The 13,782-nt window shown below is 41.2% G+C and overlaps 1 protein-coding gene across 1 annotated transcript; it reads left to right on the forward strand.

Annotated features, from left to right (window-relative positions):
* Window positions 1-251: 251 nt before the first annotated feature.
* Window positions 252-5,003, forward strand: LOC109932165 (BTB/POZ domain-containing protein KCTD12-like). The gene has a single exon (XM_048598132.1). It carries the CDS (start codon window positions 832-834, stop codon window positions 1,696-1,698), a length of 867 nt encoding a protein of 288 aa, XP_048454089.1. The 5' UTR covers window positions 252-831; the 3' UTR covers window positions 1,699-5,003.
* The last annotated feature ends 8,779 nt before the right edge of the window (window positions 5,004-13,782 follow it).

Below are 13,782 nucleotides of genomic sequence, written 5' to 3' on the forward strand. Positions count from 1 at the left end.
ATATGACTTCTCCAAAACTGGCAAGCAGAGACGTGCAAACAGTCACATCTGGGTAGAAGTTGTGATGCACGGGGAATCGCTGCGCTTCTTGCGAACGCTAAATGCAAGCAAGAGGATCCGGTCACAATTATTGCTTCTGAAACCTGGGCGAAGCTGCGCCCGATCTTGCACACACCGCTGGCTTTGCAACTTCCTCTGATCGGGGATGTGCCCTAATGTCTTTCTTATAGGAGGCATTCTTTGAATAATAAAACCGCGGTCAACTTTACCGAACACTCTGGTGGATTGTTCAGCACCATGCGCTTTTGTAAACATAGTGTATTTTTGTTTTTGTTTTCAAAACAAGGCATGCCATCGATGATCAGCAGTAGCTCAAACTGAGGTTGGTGGGGTCTGGCAGTTATGCAGAAATACAGTGAATATGACAGATAACGGCACAGTCCTGTCGCCCGGGCGGGGCGCTGCTCTCATTCCAAGGAATTGCTTTGTTAATCGGCAAAGGAGAGACAACGGAAAGCAGGAGAAGTTCCCATCGTGACTTCCTAGTTTGATGCAGCGCCTATGTCTCTGCTGGAGGTGGGGATGGGGTGAGAGAGGGAGCGAAAAAAAAGCACAGTCAACCCTCTTCTTTCAACTTGTTGATTTGCTGAGATCCAACGTCACACACACACACACACTCCCCGACTCAAACCTCTTCCTCCTACATCTGCTATTTACATAAGGCAGCAGTGCACTGGCAGTAGACAGTGTGGAGTTGGTTGGGAGGGACGGGGAATAGAGGGGAGAAAAATAAAAACCTCGCTCTCTCTGTCTCACGCTCCCTCCTTGGAAATGGCTCTGGCGGACAGCCTGTGCGATTTAGCGGACGGAGAGTCTCCTTTCCCGGCCGTGGTCGAGCTGAACGTGGGCGGCCAGGTCTATGTGACCCGCCACCGCACCTTGGTGGCGGTGCCGGACTCCGTGCTCTGGGACATGTTCAGCCGCAGCTCCCCGCAGCAGCTGCCCAAGGACAGCAAGGGTCGTTTCTTCCTGGACCGGGACGGCTTCTTATTCCGCTACATCCTGGATTACATGCGGGACTTGAAGCTGGTGCTGCCCGACTACTTCCCGGAGAGGAGCAGGCTGCTGCGGGAGGCGGAATACTTCCAGCTGCCGGAGCTGGTCCGACTGCTAAGCCTACAGGTGGAGCAGCCGAAGCCGGTCAGCGAGGAGAGCTGGCCGGACCCCGGGAGCAAGGGGCCGCCTTGCAGCGCCAAGCCCCGCCTGGCCACTTCCTCGACTTCGATCACGGTTCCCCCCAGCCCGGCCAGCTCCTCCTCAGATAGCTGCCCCCCGGCCAGGAGGTCCGGCTACATCACCGTCGGCTACCGGGGCTCGTACACCATCGGCCGGGACTGCCAGGCGGACGCCAAGTTCCGAAGGGTGGCCAGGATTACCGTGTGCGGGAAGACGTCTTTGGCCAAAGAGGTCTTCGGCGAGACCCTGAACGAGAGCAGGGACCCCGACCGGCCCCCCGAGAGATATACGTCCCGTTACTACCTCAAGTTCAACTTCCTGGAGCAGGCGTTTGACTTATTGGCGGACGCTGGCTTCCACATGCTGGCGTGCAGCTCCACCGGGACCTGTGCCTATGCCAGCGACCAGGGAGAGGACAAGATCTGGACCAGTTACACCGAATACGTCTTCTGCAGAGGGTGAATCCATCAGGACCAGGAAAAGAGCGACCCTTCCCTCATTGTGCCGTGTTGCCTATCCTGTTTGAAGGAGCTGGGGGGAGAATTATGTGACTAGTCACCACGTCGGAACGCACCTTTATCTTAAACCTTTTCCTTTGTGTGAGTACTATAGGACAGTGTAATGAGGCCATCAGCGGTGTGGTTAAGACTTTCAGCAGGTATTGCCAACTGACGATCCTGACACAAGCAAAACCGTGTAACAGCTGAAAGAAAGTGTTGCTGCTGGAAGCTATGGTTAATTAGAAGCAATCCATTAGCACGGAGCGGTAACATTTAGTTAATTTTATTCTACTGGTATGGAGGTGCACAGCAAGAATAAATGTTCCATGCTCAGCAGTCTCCCTTGTTTAATTTATTACAAGGTGGGTTCTGTAGTCACTAACTTCTCCACCAAGTCTCTCGGGACGGTCGCCTTTCGGGTATAGCTGTTCAGGGGATAGAGGCAGTGTCCGGAGGTGCCCCATGATCGGCGTGGTAAATACTACAGGCAACTGCTTACCATTCACTATCGTATTCTGTTTACACCCCTATTATAGTACAAAAACTGATGACATAAAGTTTTTAAAAAAAGGAATCTTTCGATTGTAAATTACAAGCACATTGTTTATAAACACGCAAAAGGTAATCTTGCCATGTTGTGTTTAGCGTGGGCTATTTTATAGACTTGCAGTGCGTCTCACCAATTGCCTGAACTAGCTGTAACCTCTCTCAAAAGTAGTCTGCCATTTTGGAAATAACATTAGCAAAGATTAAACCTTCAACACTATAGACAGAGATTATCAACGTTGGTAATAGTTTTAAATAATTCTGATTCGTTGTCCTTTAAACATGATCTTGCCTAAGTTTCCACATTTTCTTTTCCTTTTGCTGAAAATTACTGCAGAACTGAAGTTATTTTGTGTAGGAGTGAAAAAAACTTTCCATCCTTAGAGCAGGAAGTTTCCCTTCCTCATTGAATGCTTGCTATAGATGAAAGATATCACAAAAGAGCTCAAAAGCTTGCATTACAAATTATATTATTCTTTCAGCCATTGGTTCTATTGAATTCAGCTAAGTAAATCAGCCCCATTGGGTTCTCATCAGTAGTATTTAGAATAGTAACTCTAAAGTCCAATAATGCACTAGTTTGGTGTTTGGAGCCTACTTTTTCTAACTTGTAAAATAAACAGCAAAATATCGTGTAGTGTATCAAACTAAAGACCAGAGAAAACTATACTGCCCAGTCCTTGAAAGGTTAACAAAGGACTGGTAATAAGTGGAACAAGAAGTTTAATACAATAAGTAGAAGACAGTAGATGGTTAGGAACCAGAAGTTTGTTGTGATAAGTTAGGATGTCAAGTGGAATATAAATTGGAAGATTTCAGAAACTAGCAAGAGAATTCTGAATTCTTGTAGAATTACAGTTATCTGGAAATCAGCATCATTTGGAATAAACATTGCTTTTGTATCAGTCACAAGCTTTTCTTTCATGGTCAGCTTTTCTTTCCAATGGTCTTCTTATCCATTGGCTACTGTTGTATTGACACCTTGCTGGGCTTTGATTCAATAGCTTTATCCAAGTGACCATTGCTCATCAGCAAAGCTCAGTAGTGACTGTTAACAGTCAAGTATGTATGGGGAGGGCCAAAGTGCATATCACAGTAGAGTTAGAGTGACCGACTCAGAAGCAACCATGGATTAAGTTTAAGACTTTTACTTGTTCGTGATTCAGCTGGTAAGTGGATAATCTCAAAATCTGCAATCACAATCAATAAACCTTATCATCAAATTTGATATCACTCCTGGCAAATCCACACATCCAGCATTTTATGATTGGCGGTTAAAATTCTGAGATGTTCCTACCAGCGTTCCAAGTCATGAAAACCTGTAAGATTTACACCTGATTTTATGGTAAATCTCAGTAGTAGTGTTAATTTAGTTTTCCCGATTAATATTTACACACAACATGAAGGAATACCATGAACTCAGAGGCTGTCTACAAGCTCACAGTCAAAATACTTTTGGCTTCCATTCAAGAATAGCATTGGTAAATGTACTGAAATTGGCCTAGTTATGACCTTTTGAAGTATGATTCTCCAGATAGATCATTATTAACCGCTAATCAGTAACATTTTAAAATATCAAAATCTATTTCACAGCAAAGAGGGAAATCCAGTGTGTTATTAAAACGGATTCTGTTAGAGTGGTGCAATGTCAATTCAGTTGCCAGCTTCATTTCTGACATTGTTCCTTATCTTAGCTGAGTTGTGTGGGAAGACACCAAACGGAGGGCCACAGAGAGAGAAGGATGAAGAACTATTCTCAGGCATCACCCAAATAACTGCTGGCAAAATGGCGTTGATAGAGTTATTAAGTCTAGTCATTTGCTTTTCACAAGTTATTGTGCAAGGAGTACAGACCAAACAGGAAGGGTGAAATGAAAAAAAAATCATACTAATAATATTTCACAATTTGCACACAAACTACAATCATTACAGACAAATAATGTGACAGTGATAAACTCAGTGTAAATTACATGCTGCATACAGTTATTAACAGTTTCAAAACTGTAAGGTGCAAAAATGTACTGTGGCAGTTGTATCTTCAAAGTTATCTGAAATAGTTTAATTTGTAGCATTTAACAGACCTATATTTTCACTATCATTGATTCTTTATACACAGTAACTTGTGAACAACAGACTGGGAATCCAAAGGTACTATACCTTTAAAACAGTCGCTGTAAATGTCTTGTCTAATTCCCACAGATGCTGTGGAACTGGAGAGAATGACCTTTTTATTTGCAAAGCAGACAGTGCCAGGCTAGGTGAAATGTGTGATCAACTGTTAAATGCTTATTTGCTGACATATTTGTTTAATAATGTTTAACAATGTGACAAAATATAAATCAATTTCTAGATCCTGTCATGCAGATAGGAAGGACGCTCATTAATCAAAGGGTGTTCTAAAGCAGTAACATTTTGATTTTATTCTGGGCTTTGAGTGACTGTGAACCATGTGGGTTGGCAGAAATTTCAACGTAATGGAGAACTTTGTCTTAATCTGAGACAAGTCATTGCTACACTCATAAGAGAAATTGATAATTGTTAGTCAAACAACAATTCTGATTTATGTTGACGATATGACAAAGGCTGAACTTTGAGTCATTCATTGGTGTTTGAAGGAACAGAGACACTGTAACAAAGCCATACCGTTTTAAAAACTACAATGCACAATGTATCTGCTAGATCATTACAATTTAATAATTAAACTGTGTTACATAAATTAAACATCTCTGTTGTGTCTTCTGTTTCAACTCAATTTTACTTAAATGATAGGAACAAATTACTTAACGATACTTCAGCCATGTGGCAAAGTACTAAACTGAAGTTTGCTGTGGGAAATCTGAAGTTCCTTATATAGCTAAATAGTTGCTTGGCAGAAATGTTTTCGAGCTTTCCCAGTCAAATGAATCCTTTCTTTGCCTGCCAAATACTTCATAATGCCTAAACTCAGTTCCTAAAAAGTATAATGTTTGCTAGTTCAAAGAGAAAAATTACAAGGGTGCAAAGAGGAATTTGTATTTTGTTTGGAAAAATTAAAAACAAAGTCGACTAACACAGGAGAATTTCACAAAATATAGAAATTCACTATTGTCTTGATCTGTTTCCTAACTAATGCATTATTAATAAGCTGAACAAGCGTACATGCCTTCAAGATGGTAATCAAGTAGTTTCATTAACTGATCTAACTGGAAAGAGATAACTGCGTCAAAGATAAGGATTAGGAAAAATAAAATGAATGACAATAAAAACAACTGTAATTGTTGTTTATAAAATGATTAATTGTTGGAATAATCAGGCAAAGTAAATGCAGGAAAGCCTGGATCACTCCACCAGCCACTCTTGATCATCGAAGGAAAATAAAATACTTCTTTCCAAATATATTATTGCGCCATTGAAGTGTTTTATTGAACACTTTTAAAATGCTGCAATGAAATGTTTCTCTTCAAAAATGTCAAGCTATCCGCTTGCTGGTGTTTGCAAACTTTGATTCCGCCACTCTAACTGAACTGGCTATTGTATTGTGAAAAGTTCAATTTCTCCCTGGATCCGACACGATTGATGCAAATATACCCGTGATTTCTGCTTCTTTCCGTTATCAACGAGCACGACAATGCTTCTTTGCGATAAAGGCTTGAGGGCCAGGTTACGTTACAACGGTCAGGAAGTGTACTGCAGCAATTGCTTGTTTAATCCTCCGGATGGGTAAAACGGCAATGCTAAACGAGAGCTACTTTCCCATAAGAACACGTAGCAAGGGTGGTTACGTTCCTGACCTGAAATTTTCACTTTGGCAAACCCAGTCACTTCCTTGAATCTAAATGAACCCAAACCTCTCTTACTGGTTCATGATGACCAAGTAAAGTTACTGTTTCTCAATAGTTTTCAGTTTTGAATTAACCTACTCGCTACTTTCTGTTTGCAGCCTGCCACCTCTCCCAATGCACAGAACCTCCCCTCTACCGTTCAATGCCCCCGGCCCGACCCTCCAGCTCCCTCCCCGAGTTCCCTTACTCCTTTCCCCGCTGCCCCGCCTCCCTCCAAACCGCTTGCTGTCCCCTTCCTCAACATGCTGCTCGCAACTTCCTTCTACAGCTTCCTTTTGCTGTTTGCTTCGGAATCTTCGCTGAAAAGGTGTGAATGGAAGGGAGCAAGAAGGCAAATTGATACAGACAGAGGTGTAGAGCAGAAAAATGCTGGGGTGGGTCAGCTAGTGGGGGCGGGATCTAAGCTCTGCAAAGGCATCTTCGCCAGCTGTAATAAAGTGGCTGTGGCGGCAGTGCTATTGAGGAATGTTTTAATGCTTGCATAGTGAACATATTCCACATCACATGCAACCATCCTTCAAGATTCCTTGCGCATTTCAACGTTGCTGCATCTTCTGAAGTGTTTGATTTTTTTTCGCTGGTGGTGTTTCTAAATAGACAGTGAGATAAAGCAGAAATGTTAAACTTGCATTGCCTAAACTCTCCAAAGCTATTTTTGCAAAAATGCTGTTAAAGCAGAAATGTTAAACTAATTCACTTGCATTGCCTAATCCGTCCAAAGCTATTTTGGTAGATGTTTTAAGTTTCAGTTCTGTAACAGGAAATATTGCATCATTTTGGAGCAGTTTGTCAATAGGAAGCGGTACTAAAATGAAAACACTTCTTCTATTAACAACTCAGAGTCGTCCAAAATTATCTAAATCCAAGAAGATTAACCAGGAATATTTTAATTAAGTTTTCATAACTTGGCAAGAAATAGATTTTAATGCCTTTTTTGGATTGTATTGTTTGCCTTTTCCAAATGACACCTGGTTGTGATAATTCTCAAGGAATTTTGAGAGGAAGAGTGCTAAATCAAAATGACCACAATGATCCCATGATAGAGTTGTGTTCAGACTTTACATGCAGGTGCATTCCCAAATGATCTCGCTCCGTGTGCACCTTCTCTGCAACTGTAACATTATATTCCTTACTCTGTTCTATTGCCCATACGCACTTTGTATGGCGTGAACTGCCTGTACTGCACACAAAACTTTTCACTGTACCTGGGTACATATGACAATAATAAATCAAATCAAAATCAAACCAAAGAAGAAAAAGGACTTTTGATTCAATTGGTTTAATTTGTTTTATATGTTTCAAAGTGGAGCTCCAGAACAACCAATACATTCAATTCAGAGTAATACTGTTTTACTTTTCTGCTTTTTTCCCCTCTGGGTTGCCGCTTAACTCCGAGAGAGTGTGTTAGATTCACCCAGCTGTGGTGTGCAAAAAGGGAAAGCAAAATGTTGACCTTTCCAATTTGGAAAGCCAAAAGCAATAACCGGGGAATTGAGGTGTTAGTAGATGACCAATGGAATAAATATTCTTTTTGGTGCCTCAAATGAGATAACTACAAAGCAAGCAAAGTTTGCTAAACAGAGCAGGCCGTTGTGCCTCAAATGTACCCTTCTGAGTTTTGCTAGTAGGTATTATTGCAGTGGTACCTTTTTCACATGACATCATCTTTTTTATAGACCTGCTTACAAGCCCTCACTATAGTGCACCCTGATCTCACCTGACCTGTTGTACCACCAAAAAATGAAGGAAGAATGTAAAAGACTTGTTCTCATATACAATCATTGGGAATTTATATCATAGTTTGAAGTACCCCAGTCTAATATGGTGATGAGCAGTCTATAGAAGATGACTTTAAAAAGTCATGGTGCTAATAAAAAAAAAGTGACTGAGTCACAAAAGTGCTGTTTGTCTTCTGGTTCTCCTTGTGCTTTGATTGGCAAAAGTGGGCAAAAGTTTGACAGATATGGGGAAATGTGAGGTCATGCACTTAGGTACAAAGAATGGAGGAGCTGAATATTATTTAAATGAAAAAGATTGCAAAAAGTTACAGAACAGTGAGATATGGGAGTTCTTGTCCATTAATTACAAAAAGCTAGCTTCCAAGTTCAGCAGGTAATAGGGAAGGCAAATGCAATGTTGGCCTTTCTTTAGGAACATAAGACCATTCACAGCCCCTCGAGCCTGTTACACCATTCAATGAGATCATGGCTGATCTATGGCCTAACTCCCTATACCTGCCTTTAGCCCATATTCCTTAATACCTTTGCTTAACAAAAAAAATCTACCTCAGACTTAAAATTAACAACTGATCCAGCATCCACTGCCATTTGTAGAAGAGAATTTCAAACATCTACCACTCTTTGTGCATACAAGTGCTTCCTAAAATCTATCCTGAAGTCTAGCCCTAATTCTCAGACTAAACTCCATGGTTCTAGAATACCCAACCAGTGGAAGTAGTTTATCTGTGCTGTCTTTTCCTGTTAGTATCTTGAAGACTTCGATCAGATCACCTCTTAACCTTCTAAATTCTAGAGAAAACACACCAAATAATTTCAAAAAGAATGGAATATAAAAATGGGGAGGTTTTGCTAAAACTATACAAGGGTCTAATCAGTCCACAGGTGGAATACTGTGAACAGTTTTGAGACCCTTATTGAAGGAAAGATACACATCACTGGGGGCAGTGCAGAGAATGATGACTTGGTTGACACTGGAGGGAGGAGAAGCTGAGTAGATTTGACCTATATTCATTGGAACGTGGAAGAAAACTAATTGAAGCACATAAGGTTCTCAGGGGAGTTGACATGGTAGATGTGGAGAGGTTGTGCTCCTTGTGGGAGAATCTAGGACCAGAGGGCATAATCTCAGAGTGAGCTACCACACATGTAAGACAGAGATGAGAAGGAATTTATTCTCTCAGAAAGTATGGAATCTCTGGAATTCTTTAACTGCAGAAGGCTGACGTGGATGACGCATTACGCATATTCAAGGTGAGATAGACAGATTTTTAATCAGTAAGGGATTCAAGGGTTATGGAGAAGAGACAGGAAAGTGAAGTTGAGATCAGCTGTGAACTCACAGAATGGTGGAGTCGTCGGACTGAATGGCCTATTTAGTCATAGAGATGTACAGCACAGATACAAACCCTTCAGTCCAACTCATCCATGCTGACCAGATATCCTAAATTAGACTAGTCCCATTTTCCAGCATTTGGCCTATATCCCTCCAAACCCTTCCTATTCATATTCCCAAATAGATGCCTTTTTGAATTTTGTAATTATACCAGCCTCCACCACTTCCTCTGGCAATTCATTCCAGATACACACCACCCTCTGCATGAAAAATGTGCCCCGAGGTCCCTTTTAAATCTTTTCCCTCTCACTTTAAACTTATGCCCTCTAGTTTTAGACTCCCCTACCCTGGGGAAAAGACCTTGCCTATTCACCTATCCATGCCCCTCATGATTTTATAAACTTCTATAAAGACCCCTCAGCCTCAGAGAAAATAGCCACAGCCTATTCAGCTTCTCCTATAGCTCAAACGCTCCAACCCTGGCAACATCCTTGTATATCTTTTCTGAACCCTTTCAAATTTCACAACATCTTTCCTATAGCAGAGAGACCAGAATTGAACACAAACTGCCAAAAGTGGCCTAACCAATGTCCTGTACAGCCTCAACATGACCTCCCAAAACCAATACTCCATGCACTGACCAATAAAGGTTTGCATACCAAATGCCTTCTTCATTACCCTGTCTACCTGTGACTCCACTTTCAAGGAACTATGAACCTGCACTCCTACATCTATTCCTTTGTCTCATGGTCTTACACTGTTAAGGTATCAGCCTCACAGATTAACATCTGTAGTCCACTAACAATTGCTTCAATCACTTTGATAAGTCATAAGTGGCACATCATAGGAGGATCTGCATTACAAGTGGTAGTGGCACTTCTGAATGGAAACAGTTAACTGTTCAAGAACAAGTATGTACCAAAAAGGAAACCATTTGAAATTTCTCCAACCCATTGTGGCATGCCAACAAGTATTTTAAAAATTGCATGTTATTTTTAGGTCAATAGTTTGTATTTTGTTTTGAAATTTGGTCAGCGAAGGGATTCAATGCTGCATTGCTCATAGTAGTTATTCAGTTTTAATCAACAGGGAGTGAAAAAAGGGAGAGTTAATCCAAACACTTTGTTTATATGCAAAAGAAATTTTCAAAAATAATTAGCACTTTCCTGTTATATTATGAAATTTGACAAATTCATATCTGCTTCATATCTCCATCTGTAAGCAAGAGTTTTAGAGATTCTATCCTAAAATTAATTCTTGCCATTTCAAAAGAGATTGTGCAGGATGGTAAAGAAAATGCATTCGTAACTGAGTGACACCTTCCTTTGTATTGTGTGACATTACATATGGTAAATGGGAGATATTTCAAACGGGATCTACATACTCATATTAAGCATTTATGAGGATCTGTTGGCTGTCAATAGCAGTAGTTTTGTACTCAACTACAATCTATTACCTCACAGCTTGGCATATTGTTCAGCCAAGCTGGGAGATCAGCCCTGTTTCAATGTAGAGTGCAGGAGAGCTTGCCAGGGGAAGCACAAGTCATACCTAAAAGTGAGGTGTCAACCGGTAAAGCTATTGCATTGAACTAGTTGTATGATAAACAGGGGAAGCTGCAAGTAAAGACTATCAACCTCACAACCAATGGATCAGATCTAAACTCTGTAGCACAGCCTCAGCCAGTTTTGAATGGTGATGGTCAATTGAACAACTAACAGGAGGAGGAGGCTGAAGCATTTACAGCTAACTTCAGCCAGAAGTCTGAGTGGACTCTTGGTCCTCCTCCCAAGGTCCCAGTATCACAGATGCTCATCTTCATACAATTTGATTCTTTCCATGTGATATCAAGAAATAGCTGAAAGTACTGGATACTGCAAAGGCTATGGACCCTGACAATATTTCTGCAAAGGAACGAAGGACAAGTGCTCCAGAACAAGCCAGAACCCTAACTGAACTGTTCCAACACAGCTCTGACACTGTCATTGAGTCATAGTGATGTACAGCAATGGAAACGGACCCTTCGGACCAACTCATCCATGCTGACCAGATATCCTACACAAATCTAGTTCCATTTGTCAGCATTTGGCCCATATCACTCTAAACTCTGCCTATTCATATACCCATCCAGATGTCTTTTAAATGTTGTCATCAACCAGCCTTCACAACTTCCTCTGGCAGCTCATTCCATATACACATCACCCTTAGGTTACTTTTATATCTTTCCCCTCTCAAATTAAACCTATGCCCTCTAGTTTTGGACTCGCTCGCCTCAGTGAAAAGACCTTGCCTATTTACTCAATCCATGCTCCTTATGATTTTATAAACCTCTGTAAGGTCAGCCCTCAGCATCCGACACTCTAGGGAAAATAGCCCCAGCCTATTCAGCCTCTGCCTATAGCTCAAACCCTCCAACGCTGGTAAAAACATCCTTGTAATTCTTTTCTGAACCCTTTCTAGTTTTACAATATCCTTCCTATAGGGGGAGACCAGAATTGCATGCAATACTCCAAAAGTGGCTGAAGCAATGTCCTGTACAGCTGCAACATGACCTCCCAACTCCTATACTCAATGCACTGACCAATAAAGGCAAGCATGCCAAATGCCTTCTTCATTATCCTATCTACCTGAGACTCCACTTTCAAGGAACTATAAACCTACACTCCAAGGTCTCCTTGTTCAGCGACACTCCCCAGGACCTTACCATTCAGTGTATAAGTCCTGCCCTGATTTCCTTTTCCAAAATGCAACTCCTCACATTTATCTAAATTAAATTCCAACTGCCCCTATTTGGCCCATTGGCCCATCTGATCAAGATCCCGTTGTACTTTGAGGTAACCTTCTTCACTGTCCACTACACTTCCAATTTTGGTGTTACCTGCAAACTTACTAACCATACCTCCTATGTTCACATCCAAATCATTTGTAAAAATGACAAAAAGCAGTGAACCCAGCATCAATCCTTGTGGCACACCACTGGTCACAGGCCTCCAATCTGAAAAGCAACTCGCCACATACCTGATAATGTAGAAAACTGTCCAAATATGTCCCGACAAATAAAACCCATCCAATTACAGTCTCATCAGCCTATTCTCAATGATCAGTAAATTGATGGAAGGTGCCATTGCAATGCTATCAAACAGCACATACACATCAATAACCTGCTTGCTGACATAGGTTTGGGTTCTGCCAGGGTGATTCAGTTTCTGATCTAATTCCAGCCTTGATCCAAACATGAAGAAAGGATCTGAACACAGGAGGTGAGGTGTGAGTGGCTTCTCCTGACATCATGGCTGCATTTAATCCAATGTGGTATGTAATAACTACATATATTTATATAGAAATATAAACTGGAAGCTTGGACTGCTTTGTTGCAAAGAATGAAGCAGTTGATTTTTTTTTGAAAAAGAAAAATTCAAAATTTTTAAAGAAAACAGAACTGTGCGGTCTCCTAATGGTTGCACAAAGGCATGCATTTTTTGAGAGGCTGGGTTTTGACACTTTTGGGAGACATGATGGTACAAGGTATCTTGCAAAAATGACTATCCAGTAACAGCTTGTAGTTTGATTTAACTAACAGTTTTATAGATCTGAAAGAGCAGTTGGGATGCAAAACTCCACAAAAACTTCAGTAAGCAAAATCTTGTGCTCTCCTTCGAAAACTTTGCAAAAAAGAAAGAACTGTTAACTTAATTCAAAATCCATGTCCAATTGACTAGCAAGCCCTGGACAATATTTGGGCTGCTAAGTGCCAATCAACATTTATGCTACAAGTGCCAGACAAATGACCATCTCTAGTGAGAACACATTCAATTACCCTCCTTTGTCATTCAGTAGTATTACTATTCCTGCAGCCTCCACTATCAACATCCTGGGAGTGACCTTTGATCAGAAACTGAACTGGGCTAACCTTAAAGCCTACTGTGGTTAAGAGAGTAGATAAGTGGCTGGGATTTCTATGGCAGGTAACTGATATCCTGACTCCTCAAACTTTTATTACCAGCCAGAAGGTGCAAGTTAAGAGTGTGATAGAATACTCTCCACTTGCCTGGATGGTTTCAATTGAAGAACAATGCAAAAAAAACTCCAATTTTAACTATCCCACAGAGACAAATCCCAGGATGTTTTTTTTTTGGTTTCTTCTGCTACCTTTATATCAAATGGGAGTTTAATGCCCAGAGGACACAAGGAGATAGATCTTAAATTGCTGTTTAAAAGTAACTGTGTTAACTTGCTTAAATTATTTTTTATTTGAATATTTGTCAGTTTGTACAATCAAACACACAATGAAGAAGACCTCTGCTTCCAGAAACTTCAAGCAATTACCAGGAAAAAAGAAATTAATCACCTTCTGGAATGTGACACGACATACATGAAAGGACGATTCCAACCAAGTCAACACAAAGCACTAGTAGGCAAGATGCCTCTACCTCCTCCAGTTCCAAATAAAGATTGAAACCCATTATGGCTTGACTTTATGCAAATAACTCTACAGTTATACTGCAAAACACAATGGTTTCTACCTTGGAGCAGCTCTCTGCTCCTATGATGCTGCTTGGCCTGCTGTGTTCATCCAGCCCTGCACCTTGTTGTCTCGGATTCTCCAG

The sequence above is a fragment of the Rhincodon typus genome, chromosome 6, assembly GCF_021869965.1.
Source record: "Rhincodon typus isolate 14 chromosome 6, sRhiTyp1.1, whole genome shotgun sequence".
Lineage (NCBI taxonomy): Eukaryota > Metazoa > Chordata > Chondrichthyes > Orectolobiformes > Rhincodontidae > Rhincodon > Rhincodon typus.

Excerpts from the sequence above, each read along its gene's own strand:
- LOC109932165 (XM_048598132.1), top strand. The coding sequence starts at position 832 with ATGGCTCTGGCGGACAGCCTGTGCGATTTAGCGGACGGAGAGTCTCCT.